This window comes from Antennarius striatus, chromosome 21 (genome assembly GCF_040054535.1).
Source record: "Antennarius striatus isolate MH-2024 chromosome 21, ASM4005453v1, whole genome shotgun sequence".
In the NCBI taxonomy this organism is placed as follows: Eukaryota; Metazoa; Chordata; class Actinopteri; order Lophiiformes; family Antennariidae; genus Antennarius; species Antennarius striatus.
The window spans coordinates 9111376-9138441 of NC_090796.1; the positions used below are offsets into that span (position 1 = coordinate 9111376).

Here is a 27066-nt window from a genome sequence, read left to right on the forward strand (position 1 = left end):
AAGCCATAAGACACATAAACTGCAATTGTTAAATTATTTGTCTCCAGTCCTTGCAACCTGTTTAGATATGCACTCAGCACTTGTACATTGTGCCCCCCCCCCACCTACTGCGTTTTGTGTCTTTTGTTTTGTAATTAGTATAGTTATTTGTAGTATTTAAAGTATTTAGCATAGTCAAATTTAATGTATGAATGTATAGTTTGAGACACCACCTGCCGAAAACAGATTCCTTGTCTGTTTTTCAACAAACGATGGCAAATAAAACTGATTCTGATTCTGATTCTGATTCCTGACAGCTTGGATCTGCTTCTGTCATCCACACCATCTTTTTGGATGCTTTGTCATCCAGTGTAAAGAGTTCAGACATGGTAGAGAGATAGAGAAATTACATACATAGAAACATAATGTTTTAAATTAAATGATGTTTGTCATGTTATATACGATCAGATCCACATGTTTGGCTTGTTGGCTGAGATATTTTTCTGGATGATGATAAGAATCTGATTTTGTGAAACTGATTACTGGATGTTAAATGGATTTTAAACATACACATAATTGTGGTGGCATTTTCTTTATAAATAAAAACAGTTTCACAAAGACGTCAGAATTAGTCAGAATACCTGCAAATTAAAAGAAAATGACTACTGGATTTACGATTCTGGATTTAGTTTGAAAAACTTTCCTCATAGAAATAAACTATCACACATATTAACGTGTGGTGTCTAGAAAAGCATAGAAACCAAGTTATGGCATGTCTGGGTATTATTAGCATGATTCTGTTACTGGTTGGCAGGTTTATCACTTAAGATTTCCTGAATGTTGACCATGAGTCTGCGCAGTAATGCAAACAGCTTCCTGGTATACAGTATCCCTGGAATAGGGGCATTAAAGGTTTTTGATGCCCCTGGGCCTCCCTAAGAAAGCTTTTATTAAGCTGTGTAGGGGTAACTGCTTCACTAATGGGTATGTCCCAGTCTGGATATTCAGGGCAGTACCAACTGCCCTACATTATCTGAATAGCTGTGAATTTGTTTTTGTAATTACCCTGTCATCTCTTTGTAATCAAGCACACATCGCTGAAACTGATATCTGCTTACTGCTTAGTCTAGAGATCATTCTGTTCAGAACAGAACGATTATGTAAGAGCTTTGAAGCACTCTGATTTACAAGCAAAACTATTATCAATATTGTGAATATGCAGGAATTCTGTTCAGGGTTCTGCTGCAAAAGACTTTTGGTGTTCTAAATGACTGGTAGTTTTGAATATGCAGTGACCTCTATGTGAAGAACATGGGAGGTGCAAGTCCTGTCAGGACAGGAGGCGCTTTGCAGGTGCACAAAAGGTGATGGTGGCGCCATGCTACATCGCTTTTTGGCCTTCCATCCAAAGGTCCTTTCTGCTGAACAACAAAATGAGGCTATTGATTTCTTTTCCTTCTTCTCAAAATGCAAAAGCCAAAAATGGTTACCCTTGTTTGTCTTGCAAGGAACTTGACTCCTACTTCAGGGCCCCACGGGATCACAAAGCTACTAACCAAATATGAATGTTTCAACCAAGAATGCCTGCTACATGACTGGAAGCAACTCCACTCTGTCAGTTTTTTGTAGCAGAATGTGTACCATTTGTGGAACTAGTCTTGCAAACTACTTAGTGATCATTGTCCATGATGAGCTGACTAGTGACCAGTTTCAGTGGCCTAGGTGTGAGGACTATCTATCCTTGTCAGCTTAGTCTTCCATCTTTCAGGTTACCGCAAACGAACTATTCCCCATTATGTTTACAGGTTCAACTGAAATCCCAGACAGAATCTTGTGCTGGAACATGCAGTAGGGGACATAAATGTACAGCCATCTGAGATAATAGTAGATATTGTGCATTTCTATATATTTATAAATAGATCCCTAATGCACATAGATTATCTAAATGTTTGGAAAGACAGTCTTGCTGAAAGAGAAATAAAACTGTAGGTGCAGCTGTGACTGTTGTTCTCTGAGTCACTTCTCTTCACTCAGAACAATGGTTCTCTTTACAGATGAGTAAAATGTAGTGAAATATGTGTAACATAAACCCTTGTATATCTGGTTTCCATTGCAGGAACCGCCACAGGATTTGTGTTAGGCAGGCAGGGTGACGAGGACGGGACAGCCTTTACCAGATTTTTGGCACGGTGTGTGGACAGTTAACACCTCAGACAGGCTGCCCACACTGGAGGTCATCTAAGAAGAAAGAGTTTATGACCAGTGACATGCCTTTTATTCCAACCCCTGCTGTGAGCATTCAGGCATTTAAAAATAAGTGTGTGACGCGAGTAATAAGGTCATCATCGTATACAAGCCTGATAGGATGCACCGAGACTAAGTTACCCACATATATAGTTAGATTTACTGATTATAATTATATCTGTATTTTGAACATATGTCTAATCATATAGTGGAAGTGATAAACACCAATAGTCCAAAAAAGAGTTTTACATTTAAAATTTTCATTGTAAGAACCATATACTGTATATACTGTATATAAGCAAAAGTTAAAAGACTTATATGCACTTTTGAAATGATGGATTTTCATTCCTTTTCAGTATATTATGATTTAATATCTGTTTAACCTGACAAAGCTTTAAGTGTCGAATGTGTTTACATGTTTATATATGTGATTATATAATCTAACGAAACCATGAATCATTGCTGTCACTGTGCTATGTGAAGAGATCAGTGACGTGGGATGAGATGTGCTTGGTCACGGGGGTTCCACACACTTTGAAGCATCTAACCATTTTAAGAAAAATCAAACATATGCAGCTCTAATTACAAACCGTTTGCCTCCCCCCTGTTCCTATTGGTGTGCCTCATGTCCATGCCATCAGCTCTGATTCCCTCACCTCTGTCCTGCATTAACGGTATATAAGGGCAGAGTGAAGCTGCCGCACAGTGAAGGCAACAGAAACTTCTCACCCAGACAGATTAGGATTAATGATCAAGATGCCTGCCACCACAAGAATCATTTCCGAGTCTCTGAAGTCTGATAAAGGTGAACTTTATATTCTGCCTTTTACACTATTTTGAATAAGTGGTTAGAGTTAATCTGCAAAAGTATTATAGAACATACATTTTCAGATCATATAAACCCTTAACCTGTTGTCTATTATAATGTTTAATTACATCCAACACAGATTTAATAACCTGTGTGTGCTTTTCTGTTTTTATTATCTGCTAAGTCAGACGGTGAAGGAATGGGTCATAAGAATTTATGTTGGAGCAAGAAGCTGGAATATTTCACTGACTGAACTCATGCTTGTAGTAAATATGAGTATTTATTGGTCTGATTGCCTTGGAGTCATTGCCTGGACCCTCAAGTGACAACATTATCTGTGTTAAAAAAGATTTAACATCCTGCATATGCAGTATTGAACATGCTGTATGGACAGCATGATGCTGCTGCTGAAAGTCAGGACATTGATCCAGCTTGTCGCTGAGGTTTTCAGTATTATCTGATGAAAACAGATGTGGGCTGATATGGATGCTCATAGGAACTCGAACAGGTTGCACTTGCTGGTTCAGATTATTTGTTGGCATTAGCATTCAAATATGGAAATATGTCAATCAGTTGAAACAGATTCAGCAATAATCCAAACAAACAATGATTTTAATCCCATCCCAATTAGAGCAACACTTCTCATACAGACTGCAACAGTGGGGTTAAGGCTATAAGCCTGCATACTTTGTAAACTGCCAGGTTGTAAAGAGAACTGAAAAAGCAGTTGTTTTCATCACCTTGTGCTATATCCAGACAGGTGGATTAACATTCGTGCATGACTTTTTTCAGTTTTCAGTCAACGCAGTGATAAATATCCATGTATTGCGACACATACATTGTTAAATTTTCTGAAAAGTGATGCATTGTATTCAGAATTCAAGGGCTTACCAAGATAAACATCTGAGTATTCTGAGAAGATGCTGATGTGTGAATGATTAGTAGTTTCATTTAAAGGTGTTGTTGCTCCTCGACAAAAATAAAACACATGATTTATGTTGACATCTTAATGCCTAGGGGATTAGGTGTCTCCTCTTCCTGATCTCCATCATCAACAAATAACCTGGAGATTAAATTCTTGCACATGACACCACAGTATTAGTTTCAAAATTGGCATTAGAGGTAAACCTTTCATGTAATGCGACTATAATTCATTATTTATTACTTAATGGAGGGCCATGATATAATATTATCTCTTATAATCAAGTTAAAATTAAATCCAAATGCTAGCAGATTTTCTGTCTGCATTACTTTTAGATCCTTTTATTAAGAAGAGATCCACTTTGGTATTACTTGAGTATTGGCTCATAATCACCTTCATAAACAAAGTCGGTTCTATTTCCATGATTGATTGTGCATCCAGCTCATGGTACCCTTATTATTGAATAAAAATCTCTTGGCTTGACACTAAACTGTTGTGTGACCTGAGCCAACTCATGCAGTCCAGACACCTGGCAGGACTTAACCACTGGTGAAGGAATCCATGCTGATGTGATGATCTCACAGAGGCAGATGGTTTTCTAAGTGCAGTATACCCATTTTGTGTGACTCACTTTGTCATGTGCATATCTGACACACACCATCACCTGTAATGTTAAGGTTATTCAACTCTATGTGTACCTGTATGTTGCACATGTTGAACTGAAGACTTATTCTTGTTTTTATCTTTTGTTTCAAATGCAGGCAAAGATGGAAAGACACCCAAGGGTAAAACAGTATTTCTGCAGACTGTTTTAAAACAGTTTGAATGTCCTCTGTCTGCAGATGATCTTGTCAGATATATGACTCATGTTTTGTCCCTCGCCTTTCAGAGGAGACCCCAGACTATAAGGCAAACATCCCCGAACCAGATTGTCGAGCTGATCTTATCAAATGTGAGCTTCTTGCACTTTTTTTGCCTATTATTCTGATGATTTGGTGTCCGAAATTTTTTTCTCTCTTGTTTTTCTGTTTATTCAGACTGGTTCAACCTTTCACTGGATGAAAAGACAGCCAATAAGAAGCTGTGGATCAGAGAGGATGGTGCGAAGGTGGCACGGATCACTGATAATGTCACATGTCCTGTTTTGGAAAGACCAGAGCGATATGAATATGTTCCACAGGTAGTAATCAGATACAGTGACTCTTCAATGCTTTAAATTTCTTATCTTAATGTCAAACATAGTCAAAGGAGCTGTAAAACATAAGCAATAGTATTGCAAACCATCCCTGCACTGTCTCTTGGGATTACCTTGATCTTGAGCCGAGATGCATTGGCCTTGCAAACCAAAAATAGAAATACATCTTAAAAATTCCCTGCAGCAATAAATCACAAGCTATGACAGAATATTTCAAAATAACTGATCTGATTACTGATTCTCCTCCACATTCCCAAAGGTTCTCTGCAAAGAGGGCATCCAAGGCTTCCGAGCCTACTGGGAGGTGGAGATTTCAGGATGGGTTGTGGTCGGAGTCGCCTACGAACGAGCAGGGAGGAGGAACTGTGAAGGACCCTGTGGCTTCGGGGAGAACGAGGAGTCCTGGGGTCTTGGGTGGAGTGGCTCCAGTTATCAAGCTTGGCACAATAGCAAGACGTTAGAGATCATGGAAATTCCTAAGTGCTCCACGATTGGAGTTTACCTTGACCAGCCTGCTGGTATTCTGAATTTTTATGCTGTGGAAGAAGTGAAGGTAGGAGAAGAGGAAGAAAAGGAAGTTACACTTTTGCAGCAGGTTAGGAGCTCCTTTACGGAGAAAATGATACCAGGGTTCTGGGTGGGGATGCAGTCGCACTGTTTGATCAAAAAGATAGACGAATAAAGGACTGAATCATTGTTATACCGTCAGATTTAGAAGTCCTTGATTGTGAGAGTAAGGGAGGAAATAATGTACAGTACTTCATACTATTCTAATAAAGTTACTGGTATGGTGGCTTTAGAACCAAATGGCGAATGGGTGTTACCACCAATTTCTCCCAAGTCATTGGAACATTTACAAAATATAAGATTGCATAAGTCCTATGGATATTGTGTTTCAATATTTCAATGTTTTAACCCTATTTGAAATATATTCCTTTATTTACAGTACAATATATCTGAGGCAGATGTATAATACATGAGCTAGTATGTCAGTAAGAGAATAAAGTGCCATCAGATTGTTGTTCAGCCGGGCTTCACCTTTGACCTTCCACTATTGTGGACCTTCCTGAAGCCACCGGACCATTCAAGATTTATTATGATATATTTTTTAATAACTGTTAAGAATTTTTATTGCCTGATATGATGTGGATATATGCAAGGTATTTAATGTGCAAAATTTTAAATAAATTATGAAACACAAAGTAAGTGAAGTTGGCTCTTTATGTCAATCCATACATACACATAGAGGTGTTACGCATCTGTCTTTATTCAGCATGTAAGAAGAGAAAACAAGTATATTTTTACCACATCTTTCACATATGTTTTTGCAGCCAATACCGATTAGTAATGGCAATCCCATGCAGTGACACCAGCTAAGGTTGCTGAGTGAATGCTGATAAATGTTTCCTCCACTGTAACTGGAAAGACATGTAAGAGACACCGCAGGCGATGCTGCAATGAGAACGATCGTATTTAAACAAGTGCAAATGACCTGGATGCTAGACTTGGTAACTCAGTCAGAGAAAGTGTATGAATTAAAATATGTGTGTCACATGGTTTAGGCTCTTTTCTTTAGTTAGACAGAGGGGGCTCTGTTTACGTGGTTTGGCCTTCTATTTTCCACAAAGTGATGCGTTTCTCAGCCCTACGTTGTGTCATCTTTCCAACTATCTTCTTATTTTTCTGAAGTCTCTCCTAACATTTCAGGGGCGTCACATTCCTATATGCTGGTATCACCCAGGTTCATATATCACAGTCATGAACACACCCCATTTGCCTCCTGCTGTTATACTGACCTCACCACCTCCTCCAGCCAACACCCCTGTCTAACCTTCAGACTGGGTATAAAAGTCAAGTGGAACCCAAAAGCTTTCCACCTCTACTTCAGATGGAAGCATTTTGAAGCTACTGTTTATGGATTATTAATACACAATCTCAAGATGCCCAGAGAATCCAAATCTACAGTAATCCTCTCAGAAAATAAAAAACAAGGTAAATTGTGCTTTTATAATATGAAAAATTATATTTATGTTATTCATTCCTATTCCTTTTATTTGTATTGTAACAAACATATCACATGCATGCATTTTCTCCATGTGGAAACTGTTCATCTACTTAGAAATTAATATCACTAAGTAATTGAGGAGAGGTATTAGGATTACATAAATTATTATTTTATATTTACAAGATAAACATTTCAATCAACAATCAACAAGCTTTACAGTCATAAATTTCGGTACATATTAGTATCATCATTAGCCTGCATGATACAATAAGGGGCACTGATTAACCTTTGACCTGACCCTTTTTTCGCAGGGAAGAATGTTAAATCTAACAAGAATGAGAAAACAAATGCAGGTAAGAGTCTCAGTGCTTCCAGTGATGAGGCAATCTCTTTATGTCGAGAGCAGGTTTGTTTGAACTTCTGTTTCCTGCAGAAAACGTTTCCACTTATGTGCCGAACATGCCAGAGCCAAATTGCAGAGCCGAACTCATTACACGTATGAGCAAATTGTTTTCTAGCACTATTCATTATTCAGCAATATTAAATTGCAATATTCAGCAATATCAGAATTCTTCAAAAGTAATGATTGTCCTTGATGTAGATTGGATGAATCTGTCTTTGGATGATAAGACTGCAAACAAGATGTTGTGGATTTCTGACTTTGGGTCCAAGGTGTGCCGCAGGACTGAGGAGGTTTGTCCTGTTCTGGATAGACCGGAGAGGTACGAATACTCTCCACAGGTGAGTCTGTCATCAACACAGTCACAGAGTGCCAAAGAAACAAAACCAAAAAGGTTTTCATCTATATTCATTTTTCATTTTTTCCACAGGTATTGTGCAAAGAAGTTATTTGGAACATGAGGGCTTACTGGGAGGTGGAGTTCTCGGGCTGGGTGGTAATTGGAGCCACCTATGAAGGAGCAGGACGGCGAGCACATTCTGGGCCAAGCGGCCTTGGAGAAAATGAGGAGTCCTGGGGTCTGTGTTGGTCAGGAACGCGTTACCAGATCTGGTTCAATGGCATAAGCAAGGACATCGATGGTTTCCCCTATTGCTCCAGAATTGGAGTTTACCTTGACCAGCCAGCAGGAATTATAAGTTTTTATGCTGTAACTGGAGAAGGGGCAGAGAGGGAAGCTAAGCTGTTGCATTCAGTTAAGACTATTATCGACAAAAAAATTCTTCCAGGTTTCTGGGTGGGAATTCAGTCTTCATGCACGATAATGAAGAGACCTGAATAAACCGCTAAGTTAAAAACATCAAGACTCTGTCAGTGATGCTGTGTTTAGTTTTTAACACTATGAACTGGCTGAGCTACTGGTTCTTGTAAATGGTGAATGTCTTAAACCACATTTAAGTGTGTTATTTATTTTTTGCAGTCCTTTTGATATTGCGTTTTCTGTCTCTGGTATGTCAGATTGAATGATACAATTAGTGTTTATTGTCTTTATATGACTTTGTAAGAATTTAAATAAATAATATTATATATAAAATAATACCATATACTGTTCTTCATATTTGTAATGTATGTTATACTTTACAATGACAATTCGATTTTATGATGTTTCAAGACATCTGTGACTGAAAAAATGTCTTTGTTGCTGTGAAACCCAGAAAATGTCTTCCACATTTTCTTTAGAATGGCAGTAGTCCTCAACCGGATTGACAGCTCCTTATGCCTAATGGGTGATATATGGTTTCCCACACATGTTCACAGTTACTCCCCTTGAGATCTATTTGGGCAGAGGAGACAAATTCAGTCCTGTCTGTGTTGAAGGGGATCCCTTTGATACGTGAGAGGTTCCAGCTAAAAGATCACTTTCAAGAGGGCCTTAGTGTCTGCTGCCTTCACACCAAGAGCGAAAGCTTTGCCGAAGCTAAAATTGGTCTCCACCAAAAAATACACAACATTCACAGCAGCCCAGCATGTCATCCAACCTTATTTAACACGTGTCAAGATTGACAGCAAGCAGCTACTCATATAATTCAATCCTTATTAAGTAAACTTCGTCTGCTGTCATTTCTGTTCACACAATGTGAATGAAGGGCAGATGTAGATAAAATAAGATCAGAAGAGATGTTCAAATGCATAAATACCTAACCGTCTGATAAAATATATTAATACAGTAAATAGGTCAAACATGATCAAAAATTATCTTTCTCGCTGATGAGGGAGAAATATGATTCAATTTGCACATAAACATTCAAGGGAAAACACTTTGCACAAGCATGAAAAGTATACAAATGCAAATATTTGTCTTGCTTGTGCTACAAGAACGAAAAACTATTACCGAAGTAAAGAGTCTTTGACAAAAAGTATCCAAAAACAAACATAGGCATAATTTATTGTGATTCTTGTGACAAATACAGGTTGATATTCACAATTGGTGATCAACAGTTAAAGCTACTTGACAAGTACAGTATCTATTATGAACCAAAGATCGTGCAAATGAGCCAAGATTCAGTTATTCATTAATTTTCTGGAAGGTGAAACAGTCAGTAATCGGCTCGCTTTCCGCTGCTTAGTTACAGCACCTCACAGATATCACTCCAGTCAAGTTAGTCACCAGTTCACTTATGCTGTATGTGTTTGTTGGTGCGAGGAAGCTGAAGAACCTGTAGACAAGCCATTCAGACAGAGGAAGAACATGTGAACTCCACACAAAAAGGCTCCAGGAGGCACCAGCAGTACCCATTGCGTCAACACACATATTAAAGACACATAAAGCTCCTGGATGTGCTGATTTAGGTGTCAGGTGTAAGTGGAAGAACTTATGCGAGGCATGTGAGTGAGCTATAACTCTAAGGGGGTGTCACAAGCTAAATGGCATGAGCTATATATGTGACACATATGACATGACATGTCATTTGTATGGTAGTGTGTTCGACATTTCAGGCTGTTGTGCGCACTGCTTTGTACACAGTCTGGAAATAACTGGTTAAAAACTTCTCGTGCAAGTTTTAGCTTGACAAACAGAGATCTGCATTTGTTGTTATGAATCCACACATGGGAAATAATTGGGTTTAAAGCATTTAAATCATGATGAACATCTATTTTGTAACCTCCAGGTGACCTAAGTGCCTTTCATGATCCCTTCGGTCCATCATCTCCTGTAGAAGATTTATTCTGACTGTTGGTCCTGGTTTACCGTCACGTTGTTACAGACTTCATTCAGACTGTCAACAGTTTAACACGTCCTGTTGGAGCTTCAGTCATGTGATCTGTTGTTCACTGTCTGCATCTTTTTGCACACGCAGACACACACCCGTCCCATACACCTTCTGTTTTGCTGCCCGTCCACACAGAATGATGTGCAGATACCAGCGAAGGACAGGTGGTACTTCTGTAGTCTATTATGGTACATGACACTATAGGTAGTGGGTCAAGGATTGTCTATATGATTTACTGCTGCGACACTTCTCACCAGTGTAATTTAAACTTTCTCCGTTTGTAGGATATATATGTTTTTATATACATATAAACTATAAACAGGTTAGTTTTTAACCTGGTGGAGTTATTTTTGATGTTTGTATATATAACAAAGTTTAACTCTGCATAGTTTCTGTAAAACTTTGCCAGTTACTCTGCATCAGACAAAAATAATAAAATACTTTACTTGGATCCATATTGTAACTGCACATCGAAAACCATTTTTCATTTATTTGTGTCACCAAGATATTAGTATTATGCTAAAGCCTCGTCATCAGTAAGACAAAAGTAGAAGAGTAGATTCAGGCAGTACTCTTTATATGCATACCTAAATTAAGGATCTGAATACTTCTTCCTTTGAAAACCAATAACCTTCGATTGCCTATCGATAGTTCGTTTGGCCGATTGTGGCTTTAATAAAACAAATAAAACAGCGCTCCCCTCTGCCTAAAATGACGCATTACAACTCAGACATAATCCCACCTGCCTTTGCATACATGTGCGCCTCATGTATATTAAATAATAGCTGAACTCTGCCACCTGCTGGAAACTCCCAGTTTGTGCATACACAATAAAAGACATCCCTCGCCGTTGACAGTCTGCTGAAATGAAGTGTAGCCCAAAAAAATGGGCTTCCCTTCATAAAAGTTGCAATTTCATCATAAAGAATTGATGAACGGAGAGTTTATGACTACAAGTAAACTTATTAGCCTAACCTTAACTCCTCTTCAAATGACACTCTACTAATACAGTACTACATTGCATTACTCAATCTCTCACGAAGCTTTTCACAGTGGCCAACAAAAGAAAACAGGGAATAAAAAAATTACAATTTGACACTAATAAACATTGATACAGTCTGAAGTTTAAAATACTAATCAATGGTCAAATGAAGATTTGTGAATTTTCTAATCAGCATAATAGTGAATACTAAAATTGCATGATAGTTTCTATTTTTATTTCTTTGCTATTCGTTTTATTACTGTTTAGTTAATTTTGACCACATATACAACTTACCTATTAACACCCATTACAAGTTTTTTTGCTTGGCGTGGGTGTGAAAAGCCTCTGTGTACTACAGTAAAGAGACAATCATTCTCATCAACTCTTCAAATACACAAGAGGCTGCAGTTCTTCAGTCCACAGGGAAACCAGAGGCTTGTCAGTTCAGGTGGACCACAGAGCACCGAACCCTCAAAACTGCTCCCAAGACACTGTCATGTGACTGTACATCACTCCACCAGCCGTGTGTGTGTGTGTGTGTGTGTGTGTGTGTGTGTGTGTGTGTGTGTGTGTGTCTGTGTGTACGATTTATTTGAGTGTAATATACAGTATACTGTAACACGTATACTGCGTGAAAAAAGGATTTCCCAACTGGTGAATTACTGATGCTTAGCTGTTAGCAGTCCTGTGAAGGACATATGATGTGATTAACCATTCATTGGTTTCACTTTATATTTTGGCAAGAAAAGCATTTCCCCTGAAGCCACTGTTACTGCTTCCTGTGTGTGCGTGTCCAACAGGTTCCTGTGTGTTACCGTAGATTTAATGTGTGTAACCAGAGTTGAAGAGAAGCTAGGCAGCTGTCAGTCAACAAGGGATACTGTGTAGCATGCTTTAAAGGAAAGGTGGTAAATGTGGGCAGCATGGCTGCTGACAGAAGCGGATATCCAGAGAATCTGAGGTCACGACCTCAATGGTCAAATCAATTGACCTGGACATGACAGCATATAAGACATTATAAGACAACCTGATTTCTATTCGAGGAATGGTTTGAGTGTTTTGTGCTCAACAGCTAGCAGGATTTTTAACATTATGTATTTTCCCAATATATGTACTTTATTAACTTTAAATATGCTGCCATCATCCAGCTCCTGTCAGAGTAATTTTAGACTTGACCTTTGTCCTATCCTCTTGTTCTCATCAGAGCTCTTAAAATGCCTTTGATATCTCCCTCTTGTGGATCAAGATGCCGGCTCTCCTGAGGTATCTGTTGTGGTCTGCTGACTATTAGCGTTCACTTTTCCTTTGAGTGCTCTTCTTTCTGTCTAGGTTTTTAATGCTATTCATGACTAGAAATCTTCCCACTGCTCTCAACTTCAAGTACTTTACATTTGCTCCCTTACAGCTGGATTAGACAAGGATCATCTCCCCCGTGTGCTGCTAAGAATTTGAATAGAATAGCACCTCGGTTTTTATTTTAGGAATATTTGATTGTATTTACTCAGAATAATAGTAATATTAATAAAAATAAAAAGAGTGCATTAATTCGGCCTCGTACTGAAAGTGTAGATGAGCTACTGTTAAAAATAAAATTGGATACTGTCCTATATTTAAAGGCCTCTATATTTTACTATAGTATAGTAATGTAAGTTTGTAAAGTATTATATAGTGTAGTGATTTCTAAACTTCCAAAATAAAATTATTTCCACAATATCCTTTTCACACAGGGAAGGAATTCCTCATGCTTTGAATGATTAGGCCTTTATACAGCTGATATTTCAAGACTGGCATCCAAATCTTTAATCGCCAGAAGAAAATGCCTGGGAACTGAAAATCAGATAATACAAAGGGCCAAATAGAAGAATAGAAAAGCAGCTATATTTTTCTGAATTCTCAGCAAAAGACAGAGAGGCTGTCATGGGCTGGGTGAGAGGGAGGGACAGCGAAGAAGAAGCTGGGGGGAGAAAGAAAGGACTGACAGAGAGTGCACTGTTAGAGGACAGAAAAGCATACTGGGTGTTAACTGCCGGCGTAGGTAGATCACCGGACAAACACCACTGCTGCAAGTGAACAGAGATACGAAGATCCAAAGAGAGAGGACTAAGTGCTTGGGCAACAGGAGCTTGTGGTTGCCAGGAAAGGGCCGGCCTAACCTGAAGAGATGGTTTGAGGAAATGAGCCAAAGGATGGAAATGGAAGCTTCCAGCAAACGGGCACAATTAGTCAGGTACAGCAAGATGGCATTTGTTATGATTCATGTCTTATTCTGAGCAGTATCTGAACAGTTAACACATTACTGCAATAATATATTTGAATGTACTTCAGTATAGCTTTATTAATTATGTATTTCTATTTATGTAATAAGTTAAAAAAATAGACTGCTGTTGCTCAAGGTTGCCGTATTCTAAGGGACCATCATGATGTATGAGACGCTGAATTGCCGGCCTGTTCATGGACTGATGTGATGTTACCTTTGTATTTATCCAGTAAATGGTCTGCTCCAATAGTCCAACTTAACTGTCTACAATCATACTAACCACCATCTATCCAGAATGCCTATTAGACAGTCTTCACAGGTAGACAAGTTAATAACAGAGACAGCGTCTTACGTCACTTTACTTACCAAGGTCAAATGTGCTGTGATGATTTTGATAACACTCATAGACATGAGAATGTAGGAGACACGTAAATGTTTTTTGCAGATGATGATGGAGGATATTTTCCAGGTCAATGTATTCAACATGCTCAATGTCCAGCTCTCCATGATGCTCCAGAGTCCTTGGGTACCACAAAGCACACTCTGTGTGGTACACAGACCCGCCGTTTGTCCTCTCCTTCATCCCTCTTTAGCATTTTAAGTATTCCTCCCTGAGCAAGTGAGGAGATTTTCTAAATATTTCGCAACACCCACGTAACCCCCAACGGCCAAGAGGTTGTTTGTCTCTGCTCTCATCTTTTACAAAGCCATGATTGTTTTTGTCTCTAATCTGTGTCTCACTTGATTGTGGTTTATGCTGACATAGACTGCAGCAGCTTAACCACATCTAACCTCTGGATCACCCACGAGTGCCTGTGGAGGCTGAGTGTGAGAAGTTCTCATGAATTATTATCTATCTATCCATCTGTCCATCTATCTATCTATCTATCTATCTATCTATCTATCTATCTATCTATCTATCTATCTATCTATCTATCTATCTATCTATCTATCTATCTATCTATCTATCTATCTATCTATCTATCTATCTATCTATCTATCTATCTATCTATCTATCTATCTATCTATCTATCTATCTATCTATCTATCTATCTATCTATCTATCAATCATCAAATACATTTTTATTTGAAAAATTAATGATTAAAGTCCAATCAATAATTCAATCAATACAGTTAGATGGTACTTTAAGACAAATTAGGCACTGAAAGTGTTTTTACTTTATGTGGTCATTTAAAATATAAAAATAAGGAATGCAAATGAAAGGCAATAGATTATATTTAAATGTTTATACAAGCATGTCTTTATTAGGACCAAAAGCAATAAATAAATATAGAACAATACAAAAAGAGATACTGCACATCTGAAATGATGGCCTACTATCAAATTAGAATAAAGTGAAAGGTCATCCTGTAAAGCTACATGCTGTATTATAACAATAGAGTTTATTATACATTGAAAGAATCTTAAATTCTGCAGAAGGTGCGAGTGCAGAAAGCGTTGCACCATGTGACCCAATGCAGAAGCAAATATACTGATAAAATGTTGTGGTCAGGCATCTGAAGAGAGAAAAACAAATGAACTTGTGACTCAATAACAATATTTTACTTTATTTTCCCTAACCTGGACTTTTTTATCCTGATTTTCTGTTATTGGCCATCCACTCAGCCATTTGGGATACTTTCCAATCCCTCTCGGTTCCTCATACCAGCCCATCCCTACTGCCAGATTGGTTTTCACACAGTCCTAGGCCACTCCCTGCTACCACGGCGACGCAGCTGTCACCTGTCAGTTTCGAGGCAGGGATGCACACCGGCCTGTTGTGGCTCAGAATAGAATTGCGGGAGAGTTTAGGTTGAAGCGGGCGAGCACAACAAGTCTCAGAGAGGATGACCAGTTGACTAGGAAAATATTTCAACTATATGGGAATGTGGCAAATGTGTGTTTGGAGGCTGAGGGGTGCTGTTTATGGGAGTGACTGACTGCTTTCCACAGAGAGTGTTCATCTTGTGTTGGTAAGGATTCACGGCTTAGCTTCACTCTGAGCAACCAGTTACAGTGAGCTTATTCAAATGTGTGTGGATAGCTTAAGCTAATAATTTGATGTTTGTGTTGCTTTTTGCTTTATATTTAATCATGTGTTTACTATTGCTTCATTATATTGCATGTATAAGCAAATGTGACTGTGAATGAATGACGTGTTGGGGTAAAAAAATTGTCAACCCCCCCCCCCCCAAAAAAAACAATAACAACAACCATCTGATGTTTTGGGTGGACATTTACATTCACCTCAGACATGTTTATCTGAAGCTTTATGACTGTCTGTCTTTTCTCTTTTCTTTTCTCCTGAGGCCATAAATAAATATTTCTGTTTCATTGCAGAATGGACGACCAGGACAGAGTAAGCCAGGCATCCAGTGTGGCCACCATTTCTTACTTTCCTGTCAAGGTATTGTTTAGTTATGCATCATTATTATATCTGGATGCAGTGAGCCTGTCAATGTATAATAAACTATCATCCTACCTCTGGTTATCAGGACAGAGATGGAAAGGTGCAAACATTTGGAAAAAGATGTCAAGCTGCCAAGAGAGACCCCAATTGTCCTGTGGTCATCAGAGGATGGCTCAACAAAAAAGTAATTTTCCAACTATGTCCCACATAACATTTTTCAACTTCATTACTGCATGTAGAGAAGAAAATTACTTCTCTAATTAATTTTGCTGTAGGATAGCTCTGGTTTGAAGCTATGGAAGAGAAGATGGTTTGTTCTTTCCAACTACTGTCTGTTTTACTATAAAGGTAAACGTCCTTGTCGCTCACTGTATTCTTATCGTACAACAATGCGTCTTTTCTTCTGGTCACCTCTTTTTCTTTCCCCATCAGACAGCAGAGAAGAATCTGTGCTCGGCAGCATCCCACTCCCGAGCTACAAAATCCTGTTCTGCACACCACGAGAATGCAAGAACAGGAAGTTCACATTCAAGGTGCCATCTTCTGGTTATTAATTCAATTTAAGAGGGAAAGATGCCCAGAGCATTCATTCAAGATTCTAGCTTCACAGCAGTCAAAAATTTGTTGATTCAATTGATTGAATAATTCAAAAGCTGATAAGAAGATTGATCCATGAAGAAAATTAGTTGCAGGGTTATAGAAAATATTTTATTCAGTTCATTGACTTCAGCTCAGAATCATACACCAGAATTTTGTTTCCTCTTGAAAAGCATAGAGATAAAGAATATGAAAAACGAGTCTCTGTAAATTAGGTGGTGCACCAGGGGATGCGGTCGTATTTCTTCAGCGCTGACACTCAGGAGGATATGCTGGGTTGGGTCCGGGCCCTCAGTCTGTCGGCCACAATGGAGCCAGAAGGCTCTCTGACCAGGTAGAGCGCTACTCACTGTGTTATGTTCTGAATTTCAAACATTTTGCATCATTGCACTCACTGACCTGACTTCATTTTTTTCTGCATCCTTCCTCTCAGGCGTTGCTCAAGTTATCAGGATTTCACACAGATGGGTGGCAGCAGCGAATCAGTTGACGTACCTAAACCCTACTTTGATGGAGAGGGTCCCTCCCACAGGCACAGAAACATCAGCAGGACTCTGAGTGAACCGAGTCATCTCACTGGTGGGAGAGTAGGGACGTCGCACTCAGATCACAGGGGGAGGCGGGCTGCGCGTCAGAGAAGCAGCAGGTTGTCAAGTCGTCTCTGCATTAAAAAAGCTCCTATTTAAATCACAGCGCTTCATTTATGGTCCCAGCTTTGTTATTCTGCTCTGCTTTTTCTTCAAATAGAACACCCAGTCCTCTAGATGATAGCAGAGGACGAGTCTGCGGTCCGAATCGAGAGCACGAATCCCTTCCTGGCCAAAACAATCCGCTCATACAGGCAGAAATGTTGGTGACAGGTTCTCTGATCTCAAGGGGTCAGCTGGGGTCACGACCTCACACACCAGTAGGAAGGGTTGACATTCGACCTCACGATGACTCGGTTATAGTGCCCCAGGCGCTGTTCTACGCACCTGCCTCACCCAAGCCGGAGTTCAAATCTACACCTAACACTCCGGTGACAGAGAGGTGGCAGAAGGTTAGGATTTGTTTAATTTCTATTGATCAGATGTTTAACTGGTTTAATATATATGCTTTGTAAATGTATTACATTATGAGACCAATTGGCAAGTGATATCCAATTCACTTATAATAATGCTAATAATAAAGCCATTGTTCTAATTTAGAATAACAATCAGGTAGTTTAAAAAACAATTTAAGCTACTTTATTGCATCTATGAATACAGTGCACGGTATAACTTTGCTACAGTATATTTTAATTCTCTACTGTAGATTAATAGATTTGAATGATTTTGTTAAATTAATCCTAATTTTCTTCTACATTTTAGGACACTCTTGACAGTTTTACGTATCTGTCTTTGTCATAAATTGTATTAATCAACTTGTAAAGAATAATATAACACATTCTGTGGTTCTGGAGGAAGCTTCACTGAGTTGAAGAAAAACAACTTTATTGCATTATGGAAAATTCAGATAGGAGATATTGATTATTGTTCTTTTGTAGAAGAGTGATGTATTAATATAAAAAATGTTAATACTTCATTTTTGACACACTACCTCTTTTTGTTGTTTGCAGGTTTTACCATCGTATGGCCCTGTCCATCATGTCTCAAGTGGGAGAAGACTTTTAGGAAAGGTGATCACAGAACAAACAACAGATTTATATTTCTGTTGGTGTGTAAGAAGTAAACTGAAGTAACTAATTACTTCTGTTTAATTATGTTTTATTAATTCCATGTGTTGTCACTTCTTTTATAAATACACTATCTCTTCCTTCAGAGCTACTCTACAGGGGCGCATACAGACTTACTGCCCCCACTGCCCCCCTCATCGAGAGCAACACATGCCCCGCACCCCCCGCACCACCACCATCACCACCGCAGCAATTCATCTGTTTGTGCGCTCCCACCGGTTATGGTACAGCTCGCCCTGCTGCGCTCTTATGGCCGCCACGCGCTGTGTACTGATGGTGTCTTGTGTGAAACAAACTGTGTCTGAAACAGAACTGTGTTCTTGTGTTCTTGTGTTGTCTTTTAACGAAACTCACTGTGAGAAGATTCTAATATTTATCAAGTGTTTTGTTTCAAAGCTTTGACACCCTTGCATGATTTGTTTTACATCTGTGCCTCTGTACCACATTGTCACTAATTCCTATTGTGTGTTTAATAAACCATATGCTGTGCTCATTCTTCTTTACAGTGTTTACTTGTGGTGATGTCAGCATATTTTGTCTACTTGCTGTGAGATTTGCTGTGATTATTTGTGTGAATCAAAAAGCATCTATTAGAGAAGATACACATTTATCTCATAGAAATGCATTTTGATTAATTTATTGTTAAATACATCACAAAACCCATGAAAAAGTTAGTTTTGTCTTTTATTACCAAAATTTATGACGTGCTCCTTTGAAAAGCAAATAGCTCTGCCAAGAATTCCAATATTACCCCCCACCAAACCACAAGAATGTGTTTTTGTGTGAAAGTGTGGGTAACTAGCAAGATTTAAAAAAAAGTTTATTAAACATTATGTCATCACAAAGCAATGACATATTAACTTTTGACAAAATGATTGAATTCCAGGTCCCAAAACCTAACCTTAGGGAGGTCCCACCGATCAGGCCTCTTGAAAGTGATGCAGATGTGAGTGTTCACATGTTGTCCTAACTTTTACGGTGATGTCTTATCATCCCTCTGAGTAGATGTGTTTGATTTTAATTTCTCCTCTCCAGGCTGTGTTGACGAGGTTGTGTGGGTGTGACAAGCTGCTGCAGTCTCTATCTTTCGAACTGGCTCAGCTACAAATAGATAAGGTCAGTGGTTACCACAGGAGTCACCCACTACATCTGTTTCATGGGGCTACTGCAATGGATTAAAGGTAAACTGATGACTTGTACAAATTCACACCTTGAGGTGTGAACATTAATTGAACAATAGCAATCTGTCTATCTGTACAAACAGAAGTAGGAAACAGCTGACGGCATGCTGTTACTGTTTTAAGAATGAAATGATTCAGCTCTATTTCCTTGTTGTAGGAGAGTGTCCATTGTGCATTAGAGGTATCCAGACTTCAGCTGGAAGACTGGAAAAACCAGGGGCCTAGGGCCCAGGAAGAAGCTCTGGTCCAGAAGGCTTTGCTGCAGGAAGAGCTGGTCACAATCCGGGCCCGGATGTGTGATGTTTCACTGGTGTGTAATAAACTACAGAGTAGTGAACCAGAATAAAGACAACATGTCATAAAACAAGACAGAAAATATTGCTTAACTCTCTCTTAATGCTGATGATGTTCTTATGTGTTTTAAATCATTAAGGATTTTTTTTATTATTCTTTTCCACAAATACTCAAAACATATTCTTTAGGAAATGGAGCGAGTGTGGAGTCAATATGAGCGAATGGAGAGTGAACTTACTGTTCTACATTCACAACTGCAGCACATCTGTAACTTTGGACTGCCACAGGTAATTTCACTAATTTTATTTTGTGAATATACACTCTCTTTATCTGACCCTATTTTGGAGATGAATGGTTCGGACTGATGCTTGAGCTCTAACTGTGAGCTATTAGTCACTGACAGTAAAGTCACAGATGGTCTTTGGTGAGCCATAAACTCATGGTAGAAAATATTTCTTTACATTAGGAACAATCTCAGGCCCAAAGAGAGCTGTGGATGATGGAAGACATCCTGGCTGGACTGAAGATCAATAGGGATCATTTCAACTTCTTGTTGGGACTACAGCGGCACCACAGTAAGTATAAGGCCTCCAGTATGTGGTCCGCATTTCATCATTTGTTATTTTTCTAAATACAGTAATTGAAATGCACTTTTCATTTATTATGTTTGCAGTTACATTTGTGTTTGTGGAATTGTAGTTTATTAGCAAGTGAAACCCACCACCGCAGACAACAAGGGCTGTTTGTTAGCTTATTGAGCTACTTGTAAAGCAAGATACAAGTTCTAGACACAGAGTTATAAGTAAAACACAGCTATCCTCCACGTGATGCATATGGTTCAGATGCTGAATAGCCTTCAAGTGGAGTTCAATTGCAAACAGGGCATTCAGAGGCTGCAACATGCCGTGACTTACGCTGACCTACTTTAAGGGTAGGTCAGGGTCAAAACTTCAGGGTAGGTCGAAGTTATGCACCATAGATCAAAGCTAGTGCATAGGTAAATCAAAGCACTAAGCTTTGATCTATGGTCTTACTCACATTGGACTTCTCCCTCGTCTTTCTATCTTATCCGGTTCCTGAGTGTACAAAAGTTGAATTTTGACCTTCACCTAGTTTTCTCAAGGTCAAGGTCATCATCTCATTTTCATCCCCTTTGCTACCCGAGTAATGCGCTTTACGTTTCATCTTTCTATCTGCAAAGGTTGCGAAGATATTTGGCAGACATACGAACAAAAGAACAGACGAACACACGAACACTGACAATTACAATACATAACCGCTTTGAAAAGGGATGTAGTAAATCCTTCCAGCACAGATAAATGAATAAATCATGAGTGAACTACAAAGTCAGCACTTCCAATAGTAATAGATTGAAGGGTGTGTTGATACCACATTAATTTCTTCAATGTTTTGGGCATATTTGTAGTTTTGAATATCCAAACAATGATTTCTGGTTTTTATATGATGATGTCAGTTTGCAGCTTTGCCTGATTTATCTTAATCAACTGCATTAAAGTTTGATGATATGATCATCTCTCACTCAGCATTCCAGTCAACAACACCACATTCTGGGTCCCCTGGCTCTTCCCTAGACAGGATGCAAAGTGGATTTCCTATGGTAGGGCTCCAGAATGTTGTCCTTTATCACTGACTTCTGCATGTGTTATTAGCATAGACTAATGCTGTATCACTTATATATGTTGAACTACACAGATTTAATAAAGTCAAGAATATCTTTTATCACTTTTTTTAATCACATTCTCTGAAAATGATCTCAGCAGGATGTGGAACATGAGCCACCAGCTCGTCCGCCATTGCCTCAGGAGTTACAGGAAACCCACCAGAGAAAGAATCCGGATCATGGCTGGACAGACTTGTCATACGAGGTGAAAAATGTAGACAATATATACAATAAAATAACATTTCTGAAATTTATCTTATTTTTGTTTTTCTGTGTACATTTCAGGGAGACTACAACCACACGACTGATCTGGCACAGAGAAGAGGAAACATCCAGCCTGACCTCCTTAACTTGAAACCACAGAAAGATGCATCCGGTTGGCACAGAATCACATGCTATTAACAGAGTCTGGAAGGAATGATTTCAATACATTGTCCTGTTGATTAATATTCCTGACACATTTAATATTAAACAGCATTAATTGGTTAGTTTTTATCCTCCTCGTCTCTTTTTTGTATCTCCTAATCCTTGTATTTCTTTTACCCTCTTTTTTCCTGCCATCATCTTATCCCTTCTCATCCCTCTGCCCCCCTCACTTATTTTTATTTCATCTGTAGAGTCCCAGTCTGGTTCAAAGAGAATCCCGGTGCATACAAAAAGACAATTGACCAAGGTTTGATTTTGGTTTCCTGTTTGCTGGCTAGCTTCCCCTCGATGTATGGATCCAAACTGCTGCGGATATAGAAGGAACCAAAGCTGCTTATACCTCACTGCAATCACAGCCAAATTCCAATTCTTTGATTCTCACATTTTCCTTGCAATTAGGGCATGTTGCAGTGCTTGTTCTAGACGACAGGGGGCAGCAGAGCTTGATGTAGCCCTGAGCCTTCCTGTAAACAGTATAGCCACACATACTGTGTAGTAGATATAAATCCATTACTACACAGAAAGAAACAGATGCACAATTTAAATCTATTTTGTGCATCTTGTTTGTTACATTTATTCATTTATTCAATTGACTTTAATTAGCAAGTTCTGGCTTCTGGTTCTTGTATCATTGACTCGTCTTCTAAATGACTTATATCCACCTTAGAAAGTGAAAATGAGTGAAGAAGAACAGATTGAGCGGATGAAGAGAAATCAGGAGAGGTTAACTAACAACAAGAAATCCCCCATCTCTGCTCCTGATGCCCAAACCAAGAGTCAAGGTTCAAGTGAGGAGGTCTGTCAAATCATTCATTAGCGGACCAGATTTCCACATTAAATCACATACAAATATACCTTTAATGATCTGTTCTGCTATTCCTTCAGGCCCCCTTTCCCCTCAGGGTAACACGAGTCATCACAGCTGTACTGCCAACCTCTCTCGTGGCCAGACGGGTGTCTGTTGAGGACCCCCCACCAGAGCTTGACAACCCCTTGCCTGAGCAGATCCCACCTGAAACACAGCAAATACCGGCCACACAGAGTAAAAAAATATCAAACAAGCCACCCAGGCATCTGTTGCTGGAGAGTCATGACCCACACCGATCCTCTGCAGAGGCACAACAGGATCAGCCAGCTATGAAGACCAACAGGCAGCGGCAGCATCAGGGAATATTGAGGCCATCCAAGAATGAGACACAATCAGAGACGAGCAGAGATAATCCTATAGAGACCTCAAGGGGCCAAGTTCAAGACCAAGCAGGTTTAGGGAGTGGAAATGTGAGTTTCGACCTCAGTGTAAGAGAGAAATCAAAGTTTGTTTGGGTAGCAAATATAGTTGATATCAACTCCTCTCATTTGGATATTGGTATCACTTTGTCATTGCGTTCTCATAGATAATCTTGTGTTTGCATTAATCATCATCATCCTCGTTAGCAATTTTTGATTCAGAGAAAAAGATGGTTCAAGTATGTTTTCCTATTTTGATAGTACTTGTGTTTGGGTTCATTGAACTTTAGACAGCTTTAAATCCTTCTAAAGCCTCCAATCAACAAACTATTAAAAATCTTATACCTGAATTCCAATTAAAAATATTCAAATTCAACTATTCAACATATAACTGTTCAGACTTTGGATAATATCGCTTTGATTTTTTTTTTTAAAGTATTCCAGAAGAAATGTTGGTAAAAATTAAAGCTAAAAGTATTTTTGGGATCTCTGCTCCCTGTAATGGGGCTCATCATCCCATCAGTTTTTATGTCATTCATGTTGCTATGTGTCAATTTTAAAAATATTCATATTCATTGCCTTTATGAAGTTATACCCTACAGTTGTGAGGTCTTGGTGTCAATGTCATTCTATGTGAAATTGTTTGAACAGACGGAGGAGCGGCTCTCTGCCCTTCTGACCCCTGACCTGGACCCCGAGCTCCATCTGAGCCCCGAGCAGCGAGAGGCCAAACTGAGACGTCTGGAGCGAATACGGGAGAGAGTCATGAAAAGGTGGATATATATTTACATATTTAGACACTCTGTGTGTGTGCGTGCGTGCGTGCGTGCGTGCGTGTGTGTGTGTGTGTGAGCGCCTCCACTAATTGGTTGCTGTACCTCTCCATCAGTGCAGTCAGAGAAAGTGCTACTGCACACAATCTGCTGCCAATCAGTGGGGAAAAAGAGGAAGCTCATCGACTGCCCCCTGCTAGAAAACAAAGGATAAGATCAGGTACCTGCTTTCCAACACAAAACCTGTCAGTTAAAGATTGCAACTTAAGGCCAAGGTGTAAAATTGTGGTTGCAATATAGTCAATGTCTACTAAGTCTGCTCCTGATACAGTTACACCATTGGTTGGTGGAGCACTGGAGTTTTCCCATTGGCCATCTCTCTTTGCAAACCAATCAATATAAACAGTGTTCCATTACACGCTCAGGAGCACACTGACTTGAAGTCCCAGTCTTGTTTTTCTCTACTGGCCATAAACAATTAGAATATGATAATAGGTATCATCTGATTAGACTCTGCTTTATTCCTGCTTTCAGACCCTGAAGATCACCATGCATGTGAAAGCCATGAGGATAACTTGAGAGGTTCGGCAGAACTTCAGCTTCCTCGTGGAACATCTCAGAAAAGTGAAGATGAGCTGGTGAAAAAATCAAAAACTCAAGTAAGATTTTGGAATAAAACACAGCTGAAGGATCAGAGTGGAAGAATGGGGGTTGTAAAAAATAAAGTAAAGCGTCCGCCTTCGCCCTATCATGTCTCATCCATGACTGTCTACCAAAAAGATGGAAGCAGCGGATTTACAAATTGCAAAGATGGAGGACAGCAAAAGCTTGAAGAATCTTCCATAGATGATAATGAAAGTGATGTTTCATCCTGTGATGCGAGAGCCAAGTGGTTCCTCTCCACCAACCAGTGGCAAGGGTTTGTACCTTTGCAGATCCCTGGCATAGAATCTCTGTGCTGTGAGGAGATGTCAGATGTTGAGAACCAGCGTGCATGTGCTGATGATGATTCAAATGAACTGTCCACCACAGTCAGTGAAAGCTTAGAGAAGATGAAAGAGAACCACTCACTCTTCTATAAGATTGCATGTGATATCAGCATTTCAGACACAGATATAACTAAGAATGAAGGGAATTCAAATGCCCAAACATTGCCCAGGCCAGAGGAAGAAGAGCTGGTGATCACTGAATCTGAGCTGGAAGAAACAACCCCAGGTACGTGTGGATCAACTAACCCAGGGAAGGAGGATTACAACCTACGTCTTCTTCCTTCAGATGTGACTGAAAATAGTCTGTTAACTAATCATAAAATACAAGATTCCACACCAGGAATCGAGGACAAAGCAACATTAAATCCCCCATCGAGTCCATCAAAAGACAGCCGCCTAAAAGAGTTTAAAGACACCGCAACGCAACAAGGCCTGTCAGAGGAGGGCAACGAAACTATCCATGGAGCGCTAATTCAGGATCCTGATTGTGATCAAACCCTGGATAAAAAGAAGAGAGAAGAAGACAGCAGGGCGAAAGAGTCAGATGGTGTGAGGGACGACCAAGAGAGATCTGAAGAAGCCGAGAAATGTAGTCTGAGTGAAGAGAACAAAGAGACAGCCCAGGAACAGGAAAAAGACAACAACCACTCCATCACTCCATGCAGTCCTGTGCATGAGGCTGGGAAAGTGATTCAGAGTGGATCTTTTGGGAAGGCACGAGTTACAGTAATCAGGACAAGTTTGTAGAGGTGCGAAGAGAGGGGCGGAGGCTTCAGGAGATAAAAAGAACAAACTTGGGAAAGACAAGAAGGCAATAAAGTTCAAGACTGAAGGGGCTAACTGAATCAAACTCTAGATTAGAGACAGTAAAGTGGGAACATAAAAACATGAGACATAATCCTAATGTTTGGTAAACGTGAACATTTCCATTATTCCAAATACCTTATGTATAGTTGCAGTCAAATATTTGAGGTTAACACTTTCATTTGATTCACAATTTGAATCTATTATAACGCAGCAATTACACACAAAAGCTGCTTGTGAATGGCAACATAACCTTGTTATTGTGTCTTATAGAAAAACGTGATTGTATCTCAAACACCCTGATTAATAAAGATGCTAAGTGTCTGACAAACAATGAAGTTCCTCCTCCATATTTTTATGTCCAGTGTATCACGTTCAGGTCTTGTTCTCAGTTCATACGTCCGTGTTTTTTGTATTCATTTATTTTATTTTTATTTTTTACGTCAATGAAGGTTCCCCAAGAGTTCGGATGCTCCTCTCCGACAAGCCCTGGTGCAGAATTACATATAGCTAGAGAAAATACCTTTGTCACTTTAAATCCTTGCCGTGTCTCAGTCGATGACATCATTGTCTGAGAACACATTACATCACCCCTTCCCAGGCTCTCTCTCTTAAAGACAGCACCACCTTATGTTTACTGAGCATCACACAGACGCGCACACATGCGCACACAGAGAGACGCGCTTATCTGTTTACAATATATCCATATCGGCTTGCATTTTAATTAGAGCAAGGAATGAAATGTTGTGCTTCGGCTGGTGAGCTCATGTGATGCAGATCTGGATAGAGTAGCCATAGATGTGACCATTTTCATCATTGTGATTCAAGGCTACAAGTTGTCAATTAGATGTGATAAAATTCAAACGGATTCTTGTCTTGATTGGGTGTTACTGTCGAGTAAAAGAGCTTGTCTGTTTCAAACATATTGTTCGACTTCTGCAGAGGAAGCAGTAGAAAAACCTGAAAACATGAAGACCCAGGCGTTTATTTGAAAGAAATATACTTTGACTCTCATAAATAGAAGTTGACTGACAATGTTAAATATATTTGATAATTGGATCAGAACACACTTTTGCCCGGTGGCTGGTAGGTCATCTGAACTCATGCATACAGCTGTTTTACACGTGCACATTGCAGATCAAGTGCTGCTTTATGACGAACAGAATAATTCAATTTATGAGCTCATTCCTACCAAAAAGAATGGATTTCTGCTCCAGATGGCGCAAAGAATGTAGTATGGACTAACTGCGGGTTAAGATGTAGTGTGTTGGTTTGGTCCCGTCTCTGATAGAAATACACACTGTATAATTGATCAGGTGTTTGATTGGCCTGAATGCGCGTGAGTGCGCGGCGCACGCGTAAATCACAGAGACGCAGAGAATGCTGAGTGAATGTTTCTTTAAGAC

General features: G+C 39.4%; 3 protein-coding genes across 6 annotated transcripts; all 3 read left to right on the top strand.

The window, feature by feature from the left end:
• The first annotated feature begins 2944 nt into the window (after positions 1-2944).
• Positions 2945-6311, top strand: LOC137588165 (stonustoxin subunit beta). The gene is made up of 5 exons (XM_068305053.1): positions 2945-3028; positions 4715-4738; positions 4843-4905; positions 4991-5133; positions 5408-6311. The coding sequence occupies exons 1-5, from the start codon at positions 2971-2973 to the stop codon at positions 5828-5830; spliced, it is 711 nt and encodes a 236-aa protein (XP_068161154.1). The 5' UTR covers positions 2945-2970; the 3' UTR covers positions 5831-6311.
• Positions 6312-7088: 777 nt separating this feature from the next.
• Positions 7089-8394, top strand: LOC137588853 (tripartite motif-containing protein 16-like protein). The gene is made up of 5 exons (XM_068306158.1): positions 7089-7140; positions 7465-7506; positions 7587-7649; positions 7755-7894; positions 7984-8394. Exons 1-5 carry the CDS (start codon positions 7089-7091, stop codon positions 8392-8394), a joined length of 708 nt encoding a protein of 235 aa, XP_068162259.1.
• Positions 8395-13303: 4909 nt separating this feature from the next.
• plekha4 (pleckstrin homology domain containing A4) lies at positions 13304-25987 on the top strand. 4 transcript variants are annotated; one of them, XM_068306226.1, is made up of 24 exons: positions 13304-13533; positions 15905-15971; positions 16060-16158; positions 16250-16322; positions 16407-16507; positions 16787-16905; positions 17005-17217; positions 17319-17610; positions 18169-18228; positions 18372-18509; positions 19172-19231; positions 19321-19401; positions 19624-19776; positions 19949-20047; positions 20227-20335; positions 21305-21378; positions 21539-21646; positions 21727-21817; positions 22059-22114; positions 22535-22663; positions 22753-23145; positions 23746-23867; positions 23984-24087; positions 24402-25987. In XM_068306226.1, the coding sequence occupies exons 1-24, from the start codon at positions 13481-13483 to the stop codon at positions 25601-25603; spliced, it is 3996 nt and encodes a 1331-aa protein (XP_068162327.1). In that variant the 5' UTR covers positions 13304-13480; the 3' UTR covers positions 25604-25987. The 4 variants fall into 4 exon arrangements, with proteins under 4 accessions (XP_068162327.1, XP_068162328.1, XP_068162330.1 ...); XM_068306227.1 differs by having other exon boundaries at positions 21542-21646; XM_068306229.1 differs by having other exon boundaries at positions 23989-24087; positions 24402-24538.
• The last annotated feature ends 1079 nt before the right edge of the window (positions 25988-27066 follow it).

Coding starts and splice junctions, on each gene's coding strand:
- LOC137588853 (XM_068306158.1), top strand. CDS start 7,089: ATGCCCAGAGAATCCAAATCTACAGTAATCCTCTCAGAAAATAAAAAA. Junction 7,141..7,464: donor CTCAGAAAATAAAAAACAAG/GTAAATTGTGCT, acceptor CTTTTTTCGCAG/GGAAGAATGTTAAATCTAAC. Junction 7,650..7,754: donor CAGAGCCGAACTCATTACAC/GTATGAGCAAAT, acceptor TCCTTGATGTAG/ATTGGATGAATCTGTCTTTG.
- LOC137588165 (XM_068305053.1), top strand. CDS start 2,971: ATGATCAAGATGCCTGCCACCACAAGAATCATTTCCGAGTCTCTGAAG. Junction 4,739..4,842: donor AGATGGAAAGACACCCAAGG/GTAAAACAGTAT, acceptor CTCGCCTTTCAG/AGGAGACCCCAGACTATAAG. Junction 4,906..4,990: donor TCGAGCTGATCTTATCAAAT/GTGAGCTTCTTG, acceptor CTGTTTATTCAG/ACTGGTTCAACCTTTCACTG.
- plekha4 (XM_068306226.1), top strand. CDS start 13,481: ATGAGCCAAAGGATGGAAATGGAAGCTTCCAGCAAACGGGCACAATTA. Junction 20,336..21,304: donor GGGACTACAGCGGCACCACA/GTAAGTATAAGG, acceptor TCTCTCACTCAG/CATTCCAGTCAACAACACCA. Junction 21,379..21,538: donor TGCAAAGTGGATTTCCTATG/GTAGGGCTCCAG, acceptor AAATGATCTCAG/CAGGATGTGGAACATGAGCC.